Below are 16,325 nucleotides of genomic sequence, written 5' to 3' on the forward strand. Positions count from 1 at the left end.
CGGCTCATTCACAGCCTCTTATTTACAGATACATTCATAAAGGACATGAGGCGCAAATGTCAACCTCCGTTTCCAATAATGCGCTTCATTTTTCACCGTAACAATAAAGTTGAGTTATGAGTGGAATTCCTGTGTGAGGGTTTAGACCTGGGGCTGAGACAGAACCTCGTTTCAACCTAAACTTTAACTTATTTGTTCAGATTAGAGTCAAAAATCTAAAGCGCAGTCACTGAATTGTACGTCTTCAGAGAGTCTCTGATATTACAGTCTTGTCCCGCCGGAGTCCTTCACTAGAAAAACATCAGGGCTGCAGAGGTCTACACTGAGACTTTATGTGGCTGCGTCTCAGCCTCTTCTTCTGCAGATACATCATCATCATCATCATCATTAATCTACCAGGGTCTTTTCAGTAAAAGTTGACATCTTGACATTAAAGCAGAAACAAACTGCATTGCCTCCCTTGGAGCTGCGCTGGGAGCAGCTCGGTTATTAGTTGGGCTTCCATGTAACTCCTCTGAACAATCTGACGGTGTGAGCTGTGAGGTGAAGAGTCCTGCAGGCACCACAGCAGACTCCTCCGCTGTATGTTCCGCTTTATTATTCTGCTTCGCTGGTGGTGATTCTAGAGTCCACTGGGGCCCAAGGCGAAAAATGTACAGTTTACAGTGAACAATGCAGAAAATGTGTTTGTTTATTTCCCTTTTTAACGGCGTATAAAACAACATCTAGAAATGGCAGACCAGTGTTTATACTTTAACTTCAAACCTATTCACGTTCCTTCAGCCTCCCAGCTAACAAGTCGAATGGCTGGTGCAAAGATGAGACTCGATCATAGACAAACTGCTTAACTGATGTAGAAGAAAAACAGTGCTCTCTAACGTCTGTACTTCTACAGATTTACATGTTGACAGTGTCACTTAAACACGTTTTTTCACTCTTCAGAATTCACTTTAGAGATGGTTCTGGAACCTTTTCCAGCCTGATGAGCAACAACAACTCTTTCTCTGAGCTCCTCAGAAAGCTCCTTTGTCCACAAACATGTGTTGTGAAGATCAGACTGAGACAAATCCCTGATTTATTTAAACTAAACCAGGAACTGAACCACACCTGAGTCTCATTACATTGATGGAAACACTTCTGAACACATGGACTCTGATTGGATCCTAGAGGAGCACCTCTCTGATATGTAATATTGGCTCATTTTTCCCAAATGAACAAATACACAACTCTAATATTTCATGTGTTTGACTGTGCTCTCTTTGTCTACTTTCAGGACTGAAAATCAGTTTTGAGTCATTTTTATGAAGGAACAAAAAAACATTTTACTGTTTACTGTAACTACAAACGTACACGTGGAACATCTGTAATATTTGCATAGAAATTATAATCTGTGGAGAGACCAAAAGTAGAAGACAACTCACACAGTCATGTATTTCCCGTCTCAGATGTTAATATGACTAAAAGAACCAACATTGTCCAAGTTTCCATCTAAACTCAGTGTAACATTTAATCAAACCTCCAGAAAAAGACTAAAAGAGCTTCAGGCGAAGCTGAAACGAAGAGAAACTCTGTGGGAAAACATGATGAAATATGTCATTCCTAACAATGAGGAAGGTTACAGCCTCCTCATCAATCCACAGGCAGTTATATATGATTTGAACATGCAGGTAAAAAGAGGTGGAAGGTGGATGAATGGAGCTGATGACTGATGGGTAATCTGAAGTGGTTGTTGAGGTGATTGAGGGGCTTGACCTGGACTGAAGGTCAGGTCTCCTTTTGGACCGAATGAATCTTTTATCATTGGAGGAAATGTCACTCGGTCTGCTTTACATATCATACATTTACATTTGCTGGTAATTGCAAATTAATTTCATCCACGGTGGTGTCTCTCAGCTCACTGTGTCTCCTCAGCAGCAGGCAGCTGTCTTCAGCTCAGCGCTGTTTTCTGAAGCCACTGATGCTGCAAAGAAGTGAATGTTAGTGACAGTAAACAGAGAAACAGAGACAGGAATGTTCGCAGAGGAATGACTGAGGTGGAGAAAGAGAAAGAGCGATGAAGGGCTGACACATGAAAGGAAGAGAGATGAGGAGGGAAAAAAAGAAGATGTGGGAAAAATGAGCAGCTGAAAAAAATCAGCAGCAGGAGGTGTTTTTATTTGAGTTGGGACTGATGACGTCTCCAAGGCTGTTTGGTCCAGAGATCACATTGTCTGTAAATGTGTTTGCTTGATTAATATTTTACACATTTAAAATACTGTTAAACCCAAGTTTCTGTGCAAGACAGGTCCATCAATGCTCAAAATGACTTAAGATACAGTTATACTGTATATATGCAGGTGCCCCATTGACTCACATGGGTGCATGTACATAATTGGTTGTTTTCATTTAAAAATGTTTAATTTTTTTTACTTCATACATTATTTAAATCGTCCTTTGTGGTGTGTTTCTTGACGACCCTGATAAAGACCATCAAGTTTATTTACAACAAGAAGTGCTGGGCCTTTTTAGCCTCGAAGTACATGTAAGTTGGAGTCAAGAAGCCAACACATGCAAATGTCTTTCACACATGTGGAAAAGACTCTGACTCTTGGACCAGCTTTCGAGCAAATGTGAAGCAGGGATCCATCCTGTCTCCCAGCAGCCTCTTAGCCTAAATATAGACAGCAGAGCGCAGGTATAGTGTCCACCTCGGTTGTTGTTTTTGTGTCGAATGACTTTCCAACGACAGCAGCAACAGTAGAAGGCCCCGAAACAAAAAGAAAAGCTGCACCTTCAAACCACACACAAGCCACTGCAGCAGCAGTTTAACGCTGACTTTTCAGCGTCTGATATCAGAGACACGAGCTCATGTTTAGTCATGAAACTCAGACAAAAGAAGAAGAAAAAACTCCAGTCACGGTTTACAGAAATAAACTGTGTGTGTGTGTGTGTGTGTGTTCAATGAGACAATAGTGTGTTGTGACGTGTTTCCAATTCAGCTCAGTGAATGAATTTTTAATTTTCTCGTGTTTCATGCATATTCAGAAACACAAAGTATGTGTTGTTGTTGCTGCTAATGTTGTGGAGCCATGCTGCCCTTTTTTAAGACTTGGTTTTAGGATCAAGCTTAGGGTTAGGCTTAGGGTTAGCACTTAGTTCAGATGGTTTGGCTTGTTCACTCTACAAGCAGCAGAAGTCTTGTATTCAGGTATGTAGTGAGGTATGTATTTCTGTGCCCAGAGGTCCTCATTAATAGCCAGCTGAAGACTTTAATCATGCTCTTTGGCATTATGCTGAAGCATGATGTGGAGTGGTATCGGAGCACAAGTACGATATATAACTGTACCTCGCTGGCTGTATGGTATGATAAGAGAAAATGAGAAAACACAAAAGCAAAGACAAAAAGTACTTGAGCCTTAATTTCACATCATTTGTTCTTGAATGCGCAACAATTTAAAGTGCCCGTTTGGAAAATAAAGTATGAACGCATTCTTTTATTCCTATACAGAAAACTCAATAATACTGTGAAATAGTGTCAAATAATCACTCTGGCAGCTCAAGTGAATGTTCTCAATGGTCCAGGTTATGGTAGACGTGAAACGAGTCTTCAGTTGGAGTTAGGGTTAGGAGGTTGGAGTTGAATCCTCTGCCTCTTCCAATCTTTTGTCAGCTTTATTAATCTCTGCTCTCATGCTGTTTAGCTGTTGACCAACGTCTTGTCTGGATTCTCGTGGCTCTTTCGGGATCATGCTGAGGTTTACCTCGTGGGTCTGCTCCAGCTCAGTGCCTGGCAGCTTATCATCCTCCATGTTGCTGTTAGCTTGTGCGACCTGACTATCTTTGTCGCTGTAACTTTTCTTTCTGCTCACTGAACTTTTAGGCATCGTTCACCTGAGTTATATCAGGCCACCTTTAATTCTTTCTGTCGGGAGCCTGTTGCTCCATGTTGCTTCCATCTAATCCTCCACATCAAAAGCCTTCCAAAGTTTAAATCTGAACATCTGTGGGTATCTCCCATCAGAAACTCACATGGTTAGTGTCTGTTAACGACCAGATACAAACCTGTAGATGGAGACTGATCCTGTTTTCTTACACCAATGAACTGCACTCGAATGGTACATTTTTCTGGATTTGGAACGAGGATTAATTGTCAATATAATACTGAAACAGGCAAGGCAAACACATATGATTGGCTGAAGCTTCACTGCATCAATGGAGCAATAAAAAATGTTAAAGTCAGCTCAACTGTCATGGTGCCATCTCGCCTGACGCGTGTCAAGTGTCAGGTGTCAGCTTGTCGCTTCAGATCGCTGGATCCCATGAAAATGAGTTGCTATTGTGAGCATTGCACATGTCTGACTTTGAGATACATCGGTACTGCATGAATTCCGTCTACAAACACCTGCAACTTGTGATTTTTTCTCTTGTGATTCGTGTAGAGAACCACAGAGTGATCCGAGAGGAAATGAAATGAATAAAAGGAAATCATTTCCATAACTCATTCTGTCAGCACAAACCTCGGCTGAGCCAGGACATGAAAAAAAAAAAAAAGATGGATTTTCCATTTTAGCCTGTCGCGGGTTTGCTGTAAAACCTCAAATCTAATGTATCGCCTCAGACTTGATTTATGTGTTCGGCAGAAAACCAAAGGGAGATTAGATTTCCTCCAACATGTCTACAAGAGAAGAAACACATCTGTGTCAGACAGTGAACCACCGAGTCTGGATTAAAAGAGACAACTGACTTTATGAGATGAAAGCCTTAAGGTGAGATGTTGAGTCTCTGCCACAGGTGGAACCAAAAATGGCAGAACCCAAGAAACACAAGATAGTTTGAGTGAGCGCAGGGAATTCAGACAATGGGAAAATGAATGATTTATTAATATGATTTCTTAAAAAGTGTGTCTGATATGAAAGAGTTTAATATGGGACGACACCATGAAACCAAACGTCAGACCTACACTGGAGCCCAGCGAGAGCAGAAAGCTCTAGATCTGGTTTTATCCATGCTAACAAAACACAGGTTCAGTTCTGAGGTCCTCCACTCATTGCCTGACATGGCAACCTTTCTCAGATGGTGACTTCTTCTTCTCAACTGAAGACTTGTTGATTGCATGTGATGAGAAATTCCACAGACACTGACACAGCTGTTATTTTTAATTGTGAAGCTGATGATAACTGACTTTGCATTACAGAAAAGCAGACTGAGAACCAGAATGCCTTCCAACCATCCTTCAGTCTAAAGCAAAACTGTTCCCACTGAGTACGACAATGAGTTCAAAATAAATCCCACAGTAGTCAATTACTTTTTGCATATTAAACTTGAAATATATACGTCTTTTCCCTTTACCACCCTCCTCCCATCATCCTGAATCAATGTGAGGCTGCTGTTTTGTGAATGAGCAGCCAAATGAAAACCCTTTGATGGAAAGCTGTGATGAAGGCTGTTGTTTATCATAGATTAAGCATAATTCACCTACATTTATTTGCCGATAAACCTCACCTATGTGTCCCAGCTTTTCATATATTTTTCCGTATGTGACCCTCACTGCTGCTTTAAAGACATCAACCAGAAGCTTCAGCTCTTCACTATGCAGTGGAGCACTTTGGCCTGGGAGGAGAAACGCTCTAATCAACAGTTCAGGGCTGCATCGGTCTAAACTGATTTAGTCGTCTTTAGAAAAGGAGGTGGTGAAAGTTAAGAGGTTAATCAATGAGCAGCAGGTGCAGGGTGATAATAGATCTCCTCAGAACAAAGATGACATCAGGTGTTTAAGTCCAGACCTCAAGAGAATTGGTCTTCAACAAAGAAAGCAAAATGTAGTTGGATGGATTCTGCTGCCTTGATCTTGTTTCCTACATTCTTTTCCAAACACTGAGCACAACCAGAAATCCAAAAATGCTCCATGGGAACAAAAGCAAAGTGCAGGCAAGAGAAATGATGCTCTTATGGTTGCCTTACTTAAACTGAGCAGCTTTTATGTCTCAGACATTTGTCCAATATTGTCCAAAGCACAACAAACTAAAAAGCAGATGATCTATATGACTGGCTGAACTGGGCTCTGAGATAACGCCGTCTGATCCTCCTGCTACAAAATACACCTTCATGGAGAGACCAAAATAAAACAAGAATATAAGTGATTTAATCTAATGAATTAACAGCTCAGTCAAATGTGATATGGTTTCCAAACAACTGTAGTTGTAGAAATATCTCAGATGAAGACAAAGAGATTATCAGAGCAACACTGAAGGGTGTCACAGCAAAGATCTGCTGGGCCAATCAGATCTGTTGCTTAATGTGGTGAAGGACAGAAGAGTAACAGTAGTAATACATGTCATCTGAGTGTGGAGCAGTTGAATTCCTCAGAAAATGGCTGCTGAGATATTATCAGATCTGAAGTACAAGATATTGAGACATTGCTCTGGTTGGTTGTTGGACCTTTCAGTTGATGCAGAGCTATTTTTCTTGTGTGTATCAGTTGAAACACCCCAGAATTAAATCCACATCAGAGTTAGCGGACTCTGATTCTAATAGGAGTTGAACCCTGCTCCATCAGGCTAGCAACATCATCCCTGGACCAATCAGAAGCTTCCCTGACTGAAAATAAACATCTGAAGTTTGGAGATGTTTTTCAGATTCAGCCTTATTATGTGTTTCCTGACTGACTAAGGAGCCCCAGGACACATCCTGGAGTCTTGGATCAGATTCCCTGCTGCTTCCACTGAACAGACCTCGGTCAGATGCTGCAGCGTTGGATTATCTCTGTGTTCACACTGAAAGTGGAACTGCAGCACGTGAAGGTGCAAACACATCTGATCAGAGCCCCTCGCAGATCAACAGCTGTCGTTTCTTTCCTCTGTTACATCTGGATTCACAGTAACATGGTGTCAGGGTGTTATGTGGTAAATACATGAAGGGTGAAACTTTGTTTCTGAGGAAACTGAACTCCTGAACTAACTTTGGTTAGCAGGGCTTTAATGGTTCCTTCCAAACACTCTCAGTAACACCATCCCATTATCGTCTTCTCTGTCAGAAACAAAATGCCCACCATTCAAACACATTTCCTGTTTGCTTCTGTGTTTACAGTCCCACCACTAAAAGCCTCCCAGACAAATTTCATCTCTTGTTTATCTATTTTCTTAACCCTCTTTTATAATTGTTCCATCAAAGCTTCTCCTTTTCCATTTTATTACAAGATGTCGTTATCTTGTCAGCCAACAAAGGTTAAAAGGAATCGGTTTGTAATTCTTTTTAAACTGGTTGATCGATGCAGGAAGACGTTTGACGGAGGCTTTTTCCTCAACGTTGTGATGGTCGACTTCATCATCCGCCACAGAGAGGCCGTATTTTATCTGCAGGATAACAAGTGCTCAGATGAAGAAATGCTTTCCCGGGCGCTCTACATTTTTCAGCACCCGGAGCATAATAGAAAAGTGACAACTTGATGGCTCACTGCGCAGCATTCACCTCAGGTGTCGATCCGTCTCAAAGGCTCCTCTAATGGGAGCTGGCAGGCGACGACTCCCAGGTGGCATTGCAGGATTCTTCCTCAGCTCCTCGATGAAACGCTGAGGATTCATCATCATCTGTGAGACACTCTGAGGAGAAACTCTCATTCCTGAATTTCTTATGACTGTTAGAGTACATGCAGCTACTGGAGAAGACACACACAATGATGCATGTATGCAAAGTAAGAAAGTACATTCATGCACACAAAGTCACATAATCCAGCCTTCCAGAAGAGTGGTGGCCCCCGAGCTGCAGGTCTCTAAGAGGATCTTGGGAAAAATGCCAGAATCGGCCCAACTGCTGGCTGCAAATCACAGCAAACACAAATCAGCAGCAGCAGCAGCCTGGAGCTCAGAGATGATCCCTGCTCCGCAATCAGCAGAGTTTGCTTCTGGGTAACTTTTTATTATTTTATTTTAATTTACCTTTTTTTTTTTTTTTCTCGCGTTAGGGAGGCGTGTCAGAAGCCAGACAAGGTGAGACACCCCCGGCGGCTCTCCAACTTAACTACAATTGGCTCTAAAAACCACATCTGTTCTTCACTCAGCTGAATGGATTTAATTAAAGTAGCGTTTATTGTTAAAAGTTAAGTCCTGCAAACGTAATCCTGCGTGCCGTTTTTTACCCAACTCTCATAATCCTCTTATTGTGTGCAAATTACTTTTTGAAGACGTTGCATCAGGTGAGAGTCCCAGAGATTTTAGAGAATTTAAACAAAAGCCTGACAGATTTCTACTGACTCGACTCACGTCATTGCTTATGCCACACAGAAGAGAATCTGATCTGATGAAGCTCCTGAAGATAGATCCTAATGACAAGTCCATATGCTAATATGCTAATTTGTACATTTTTGCTTATACCATTTTTATTTTATTTTACTAGATTTTATTTAATTTAATCATTTTTATCTGAGGTTCTTAGGAGTGTTTTTTTATGTACAACTAAGCTACTGTGACCAAGCAATTTCTGTTGTGGATGAATAAAGTTTATCTATGTCTAAGTCTAAGTTACCAATTTGGCAACAGAGTTTAGTTCCTGTTTGTTTGCACTGCTGATAGATTAATTGTCTATCAAGGAGAGTCAAAACAAAAAAAGACACAGGAAACCGTTGGAAAGCACAAACAATACAGTCGGAGTAACTGAACAACAAACTGACCAGAGACAAAGGTAGGAGCAGGACTTCACATCTGAACTAATGACAAAACAAGACACAGGTGAAAGTAATGAGGGGAGGAGCTTAAATATAAACGAGACAAGGTAAGACAGGTGAGTGACAAAGACAGGAAGTAAAAGTAACAATGCAAAGAGATAACCGACTACAAAATAAAACAGGAAATACAAGAAAAACCAAACCGGATGACAGAAAGATACCAAAACTCAACTTCATGACTCAACTAAAAGTTTATATTTAAATGTGTTTGCTGAAGCTCTCAGTCTCTCAAGACAAACCCAGACAGTGCACAGCACAGGATGTTAATGCGTATGAACTTTATTTAAAAACCTTGAGCTAATATAAATCTCAATCTTCTTCTGGATTGTATAATGTGCACTATGGTAGAATGTGATGATGTCCAGGATAAATGAAACGTCCAAAGGTTGAATTGTGTGTACGTTGCCTCCTGTAGTGGAATCAGTAGGATTTTGTAGCCAGATTCCATTTCAAGAGGTAAAAACCCAATGTGGAACACTTTGGGTTCTTTGGTTCTCCAAATGCCCAAATGGAGAGTGGGTCTGGTTCTATTTTTACTAGAACCTTTGTGGTATTTCTCTAAACTCTTGGTCCAGTTCTAGTCAAGGGGTTCCTGAAGAGTTCAGAATGATATCATTGCTATCAGGGTGTTTTCTACTCTCTGATCTAGAAGACATTTTAGTTTATCACCTGATGGTTCTGGAGATAGTCCTGATTTATTTTGTATTTTCAGGCGGCCTTTACCTCCCAGCTCCCTAGGACTAAATGGATAATTAAAATATAATGACTGTTAGATTGCAGCATGTGGCTAAAACAGTCAGGAGGTCTGAAATGTTTGAGAACACACACATTTGTACGTGTTTGTGTCGAGCTGAGCTCTTCCGTGAAGAGATGGTCGACCTGCGTAAGGTGCATTTGATTGACATCTCTGACCTTCTTCATGTGTCTCTGACAATCTGTGAGCATCCGCCTGACAAGGTCAGACCCTTTCAACGAGAGTGTACACTCTGGTGGTTAGACATTATCCTGAATTCAGTCTCTCCCTCCGTTCCTCCCCTCTTTACATTTCCATGACTTTCATCATCGGCCATTTGGAGGAAGCTTTTAGCATGCCCGTCCCCGTGGGAGTCAAACCGCCACCAGAATAAGTGATTGTAGGTGTAAAGCAACTGCTGTTTACTTGCTGCTTGGATCTATAATCCGTGCTTCTAAGCATTTGTAGCTCATATGTGACGGGTTATGAAGCCATTTGTCACTTCTGATGTATCATGTTTGTGATTTTCTGTCGTATTTATCCCAACCAGTGGAAAACTCGGCATGAAAAAAAAAAAAAAGGTTTACATTCGATAAAATCAGACTACAGTCTACAGAGCTGTTAGTTCTGGACTCTGTGAAACCAGACTAGATGAAACAAAATCTAATGAAAATCATGCTTGATGAGGCAAATAAGTTAAACTGACAACTAGCCTTTATCCTTGTAGGAATCCAAAATTCCCAAATATGAGTCAGCTGGGTGAGTAAAACTTTAGGTTTAGAATAAACTAACCTACCTTGGAGTAATCTGAGAGTGAATATTTTAAATCAGCTGGTGTTTTATTAAGAGAGTAACATGTGATTTCTAATCTGCCAACTGTGTGATTAAAGTTCTACTGATACTCACGTTTGGTGAGAGATCATGAAGTTTAAAAGAGATTGCACAAACTCTGACGTTTTGTTGACCCATCCATCCAGTCTGACATCCTCTCAGATCAGATATAATCATCTTTAAATCCATCTTCTGAAAACCCACGGCTACATAAAAGCCTTTAAACGTTTTCTGAAAGAGAACCAAAGCCACCCCCTCAGTTTTTTAAATCAACACAGTGATGAAAATGTTTTCACGGACAGTCACAAAATGTTCAGACTGAACATTTGCCAAACGCTGTTATCATTTTTCCCTCTAATGGAGGATCAGAGCTACAGAAAGCACTTCAAACACAAAAGTGTTTTTGTAGCCTAAACCTCACTCCACTCAGGATGCAACACTAAGTCCTTGCACATTGTAAACCAGTGAAATTATTCATTTATTCATGAAATCAGCACAAAACGATTCCTTTTCCTCCACAGTTAACATCTCCCTTTCTGAGCACACAGTTCAGAGTCAGTGAGCTACGTTTGATAAATGAAACTGTAGTAAAACCTTGAGCTCTATTCAGTGTCTCATCTCTCTGTCACCTCCAGCCCATTCATCCGAGTCTATCCCTGATTCTATATCTTCCAGATGGAGACGAGGAAGCGGCTGGCTAAGATCGTGCTGGTTTTCGTGGGTTTGTTCGCCCTGTGCTGGTTCCCCAACCACGTCCTCTACATGTACCGCTCCTTCCACTACCACCAGATGGACCTGTCCCTGGCCCATCTCGTCATCACCCTGCTGGCCCGGGTCCTCAGCTTCTCCTCGTCCTGCGTCAACCCGTTCGCCCTCTACCTGCTCAGCGAGAGCTTCCGCAGACACTTCAACAGGTCAGGTTCATTGAATGTGTCGTTACGGCATTGAGGTCACATCATAATCCAGCTCGTTTACCCCCTTATACCTATCACACGGCAGCAGCATAAAAAGTCAAAGCTGGGTATTTATGCATTTTTGTAAAATCTTTTTATAACATGTAGACTGAAGAGAGAAAAATGTTTCGATTAATGGGATCTTCTGACCACCAAATCTGCTGGAAACAGAACCAAAGAAGTAGAAGAAGGAACAAGTATTTCCTCCTCCATGATAGTGTCCAGTCTAGAACGTCTAGAGGAGAAGAAGACGACCAAGATGTGGCCAACGTTGCTGTCCACATTCCACGCAGATTCCAGCTTGGTTCATTGTCTTTTTCAAATGCAGACTCATCACCTGATGTCCTCCGATACTCCTGCACTAGTCCCAGAATAATCCAAGTATCTGGTCGTTAAACCCCAACTCCCCACCACTCCTTTAGATCTGAAGACGTATTCAAGCAACGAGCCCAGTTGTCTCTGTTTCAGCTGATTCTTTGGATAAATCCTGACCTGGAGGGCTGAGAACCTTCACAGACAGACTCAGAGACAATGGATTTATTCCAGCCAGAGAGAAACCAGCAGATCAAGTGCTTACATGGTTGTTAAAGCTTTACTCATCCACATCTGATTGAAACCACCTCCTGATCAGGCCACTCTTCTCTGACATGAGGCTGATTTATTCTCAATATTAGTTTAATACACGTGTCCAAGGAAAAACAGTGAAAGTGAAATATTGTTCTTCCACATTACGGACTGACTGGACACCACACACAGACCAGCTACATTAAAATGATGGAAAACACACAGAGAGTAATCACTCTAAGAAACCTTCACTGCTTTCATTCATTGAACTGATAAAATGCATATGTAGAGGACGTGCAGGCGATGCGGGAGGATGCAGATAGCTGACACTTGGCTTCTTCTTCCTCCTGCTGCTCAGCATTGGCACGGCGCTGCTGCTGATGTTTTCCACCTTGTGTTTACGGACCATGCTAAATTGCAATTGTGGGCTAATCAGAACTTTCCAGGAGGCTGAACATCCGTGGAACTCTGAGCATTCAGAAACAGATTGAGGACACGGAGCACCTCATTTTTCCACCGTGGATTGATTCCTGTCGCTGCAGAGTGAAGTAATCATGGCCTCATCATTTTTCTGCCATTCCTTTGAGTGCTCCCCCTCCCACTAAACATCCTGCAACTTATCATTATTCTGTTTCAGCGGGATGGAAACGCTCTTCAAAACCCCAAAGCTCCGGCGCAGTCCTCCCAAAAAAAAACACTGCCACAGAGCGCGGGAACCCTGGGACGGGCTCCGTGCTTTCATTTGGGTCAGATTCCTGACGAATCCTGACACCTCATGAGCTGCAGAGAGTTTGTAGAAAAAAATAACGAAAAAGAAAATGTGCCTCTGGGAAGCAATTATAGCAACTCCTCTGTTTTCTGTTTGTCCCTTATAAGTCAAGAGGAAGAAAATGAGAAATGTTATTGAGGATTTACATAAAAAACTGAATTGTTTCCTCACCTTGTAAACTTGGAAAACTAAATGACAGTCACTTCCTATTTTCTCAGGGGTTCTAACTTTTTGACTGGAAGGTTTTTTTTTTTTTTGCTTTGTTTAAGCAAGTAATATTTTGGCAGATGGTGTAAAGTAGACATTTTATTCAGACTGCAGTTTATGATGAATACTGCTGTAAGGCCAAGTCTAATATTTTTAGCCTTTTGTCATCAAGTCCTTTGCAGAAAAAATACAAAAATAAAAACAAACTGTCTTTTTACATCAACATTTTTTTAAATGTCGGTCTCTCTGTCTTCTACACCAATTTTAGCACCTTCAACTATTAATAAATGCAGTTTAAATACCGTTTGGGTGTTATAGTACTATGCCTGAGACCCCTGGGTTCTTTTAATGTTGTGGTACTTTTTAGCTTTTACTCTTTCTGGAATAATAAAAATACATGAACTGGTTGCCTCTACTTATTAGAATATATTGTCTCAGTTCAAACCCTACAAATAATACAGTAACATTGGAACTCCTCTCATCAGACTCTAAGCTCAACACATCAGTGTTTATTGACATTTAAATATTTGTAGATATCCTGTTCTGGTTGTTGGATCTTCTTCTTCAAGATACTTCATTGCTTTTTCTCCTTCTTTTTTTTCCCGTCCCCAGTCAGCTGAGATGCGGTCGAGGTCCCCGCCCCGAGCGCCAAGCCAGCTACCTGCACAGCACCTCCCACATCCGCCTCACCTCCATTAAGAAGCCCACCCCCACCACTGCCATCATGGCTCCGGCAGCCAACGGCAACCCCAGCAAACAGGAAGTGGCTCTGTGAGGCGGATGGCGTCACCTCACTGGGGAGGCGGTACTGTGGTGCAGAGGAAATGGTGGAACAGCCACTCAGCGGTGGAATGATTGCACCAGCTGCTCCTTCATCGTCTTCATCCTCAACTTGGCAACCAAACTAAAAGTGCCTCTTGGAAACACAAGCTCAGACTACAGAGGGATTGGTGAAAAACAAACGCTTTTCTGCCGGCACAGCTCTGTGGATTTATGTATTCATTGTCGTTTAATAAAAGTATCCCAGTGAAGATGTTGGAGTTAAAACTGCAAGCAATTGTTTTACAAGCAGACAGACTTGTTGACAGCATGATTCCCACACTAGCATGTCTGCTGTAAAGGCTTTATTATCTGCGCCGCACCGCTGGAATCACTGTCGACTGATCTAAAAGCCATTTTCATCTGTTTAGTGACTGGACTGGTTTTAACCGAGGAGGGTCAGAGTGTCTTATCCAGAGAAACCTTTACTCTCCACTTACAGTACGCTGTAACTCTCTCTGTCTCTATGAACTACAACCACTTAGGACATTAATAGATTTCAGTTGAAGCTGTTAAACACCACCTAAAGCCTCGTTAAACTAAATCTCTCTACGTGGAGAAAATCTGTTTGGTAAACGTTTCCTTTGAGGCTCTGTTACTGAGCGTGTCCACCGGGAACCACTATGATCGAGCGCTAACGATGTTAAACACATCTCCAGCCTTTGTTGTTCAGCTCACTGGGTTTAGTCTTAGGAGCCATGAAAAAAATGAAAACTGTCTCTACTCTGTTTGTGGTTTAGCCAAGAGTCCGGAAAGTATCCGGTGTGATGGCTTGTTGCAGTTGATGTAGTTGTGCTGGATTCACTGATCTGGAACACAGACAGTGAAGTAAAAGCTTTTATTCACTGCAGGAAAACTTTTTATGCTTTCTGTCTGGGCTCAGAGTGAGACGCTGCCCAAATTGAAACTAAAAATCTTGGACCTTGTGTGACAGAATGAAGAGTCGTACACAAAGGAAGAGACTAGCAGCGATGTGTTGACCAGAGACCAGGGGTGCTTAGAAATCAGCATTCTGGCCTGTTCTTGTGGATCATCATCAGTCTCTGCCCGAGTATAGTCCAAATACATGAATGTGTTCTTGCACCATCCACTTTATCATGGACGCATCATCTGGAGGTAACTTGTGTAGACTTGGTACAGTCAGGCATCCTCCCGTCCTCTAGAGTCTGTGCTACAGAATCAGATTTGTTAAGTCCAAACTACCAAATACACAAGTCATGAGCTTGCGTACATGTCTTATGATTTGTTAATGAAATTGTATGAAATTAAGAGTTGTAGTGATGATGGGAGATAAAACGATTGGAAATGCAAGAGCTCAACTTTGAGGCAAATTCCTCAAGAAACACCGTCCATTGCTTCGGTTCCTCCCACCAGATCCACCATGATGATAGCACCACGGTTGAACCCTGATGGTATTTAGCTCATGAGCTTTGGGCAATAACCAAAGCAAAGAGCTCTTATTGCAAGTGACTGCATTAGTTTTCTTCATCAATTCTAAGACTGCTCCCAAAAGAAAGAGCAGTTAAAAGAAAATCTCTCTCTCTATATACAATGTTAATTTATAATTAACACATTGCCAATCTTTCATAACTTTAAGTAGCTCTTTGTGAACTTTCCTTCCTGCAGACGTTTCATAGGAAAACTCTTCCAAAGAAGGGAAAGTAAATACTTTTCTAAATGTTTCCCAGGACTTCAGCTGACAAGCACTAAATATTTTAGCTGTCATCTAAGAGGACGTAACAATTCCCTTAAAAAAAAAAAGTATTCATACTGTGCCTGCCTGTATACAAGTCTTTAACCTGCTGTGCAATCCAATGAGACTCTTCACTATGCTAGAAACTTCCTTGTGTACTATGTGCTGAGATAATCTAAATTCCCCTCCGACCACTGCTCTGTAGCTTCAGAGAGCTGAAAAGCCCTCTCAGCTTTGAAACCTCGCTGGGAACGTACCACAGCTCCTCTGCTTTAGAAAGGAGTCACTAAAGAATGTGCTGATGTTCCTGGTGGATGCACGGACAAACCGAGTCATGCATATGAATAGTGTCACTGCTTTGTGCTGCTGCTGCTGCTGTGGCATGGCTGACAGGTGACGGGGTTGGTGTGCACGGATCGACGTGATGTACTTTTTGGATGTTATTTTCTTTTCTTTATTTGATGTGCTTACAGATGTGCCAGGCATGCTTCACCTTTCTGTGGTAGAAAATGATGCTTTAAGTTCATAAACGCTGGAGGAAAAAAAAAAAGCTCCAACGCAGACACACACTCACATAAACTCTGCAGCAGTTGCCCCCTACTTTGATGCAAATCAATTCTTTTGTTTTTTGTTTGTGAGCAATATTAAAGGCTGAGATAGGACACGTTTCAGGACAGCCTAAGTGCTGGTTGTCACCTCACACTCTTAGCTCTTCAAAAAGACAATCAAATGTAAGTGGAGCAGAAATTACCGCCAAGTAGGTGAGTGTCAAAGCTGAAAGCACCTGTTGGTTGATGCCAATATGCCTTTAGAGGAGAGCTGTGGGAGGCCAGACAGCTGTTGGTCCATCAGAACACCTAATATACTATTAACTGGAAGAAAGCTGGATGACGGAAGTGACATGAAAAGAGAGGCTTGGTGACTCAGAAGCTTCTGACATGAGTCACTGCATTAACTGAACCTGTGGTCACTCTAATGGTTCTTCTACTTGAAAAACCATTAAACGCTTTCATACATCATGAGGTTGGCAGAGGGACTGAACACACCTGAACTACCAA

At 41.7% G+C, this 16,325-nt stretch overlaps 1 protein-coding gene across 1 annotated transcript in view; it reads left to right on the forward strand.

Moving 5' to 3' along the window:
- nmbr (neuromedin B receptor) overlaps positions 1-15,121 on the forward strand; it is a gene marked incomplete at its 5' end in the record, with an annotated part of 43,473 nt that extends 28,352 nt beyond the window's left edge. Inside the window, 2 exons of the mRNA XM_084560593.1 lie at positions 10,938-11,176; positions 13,368-15,121. Of these exons, the coding sequence (XP_084416719.1) occupies positions 10,938-11,176; positions 13,368-13,530 (402 nt within the window). The 3' untranslated portion in view covers positions 13,531-15,121. The remainder of the gene's footprint in view (positions 1-10,937; positions 11,177-13,367) is intronic.
- Between the last annotated feature and the right edge of the window lie 1,204 nt (positions 15,122-16,325).

Source organism: Chelon labrosus (genome assembly GCF_963514085.1).
Source record: "Chelon labrosus genome assembly, chromosome: 14".
Taxonomy (NCBI): domain Eukaryota; kingdom Metazoa; phylum Chordata; class Actinopteri; order Mugiliformes; family Mugilidae; genus Chelon; species Chelon labrosus.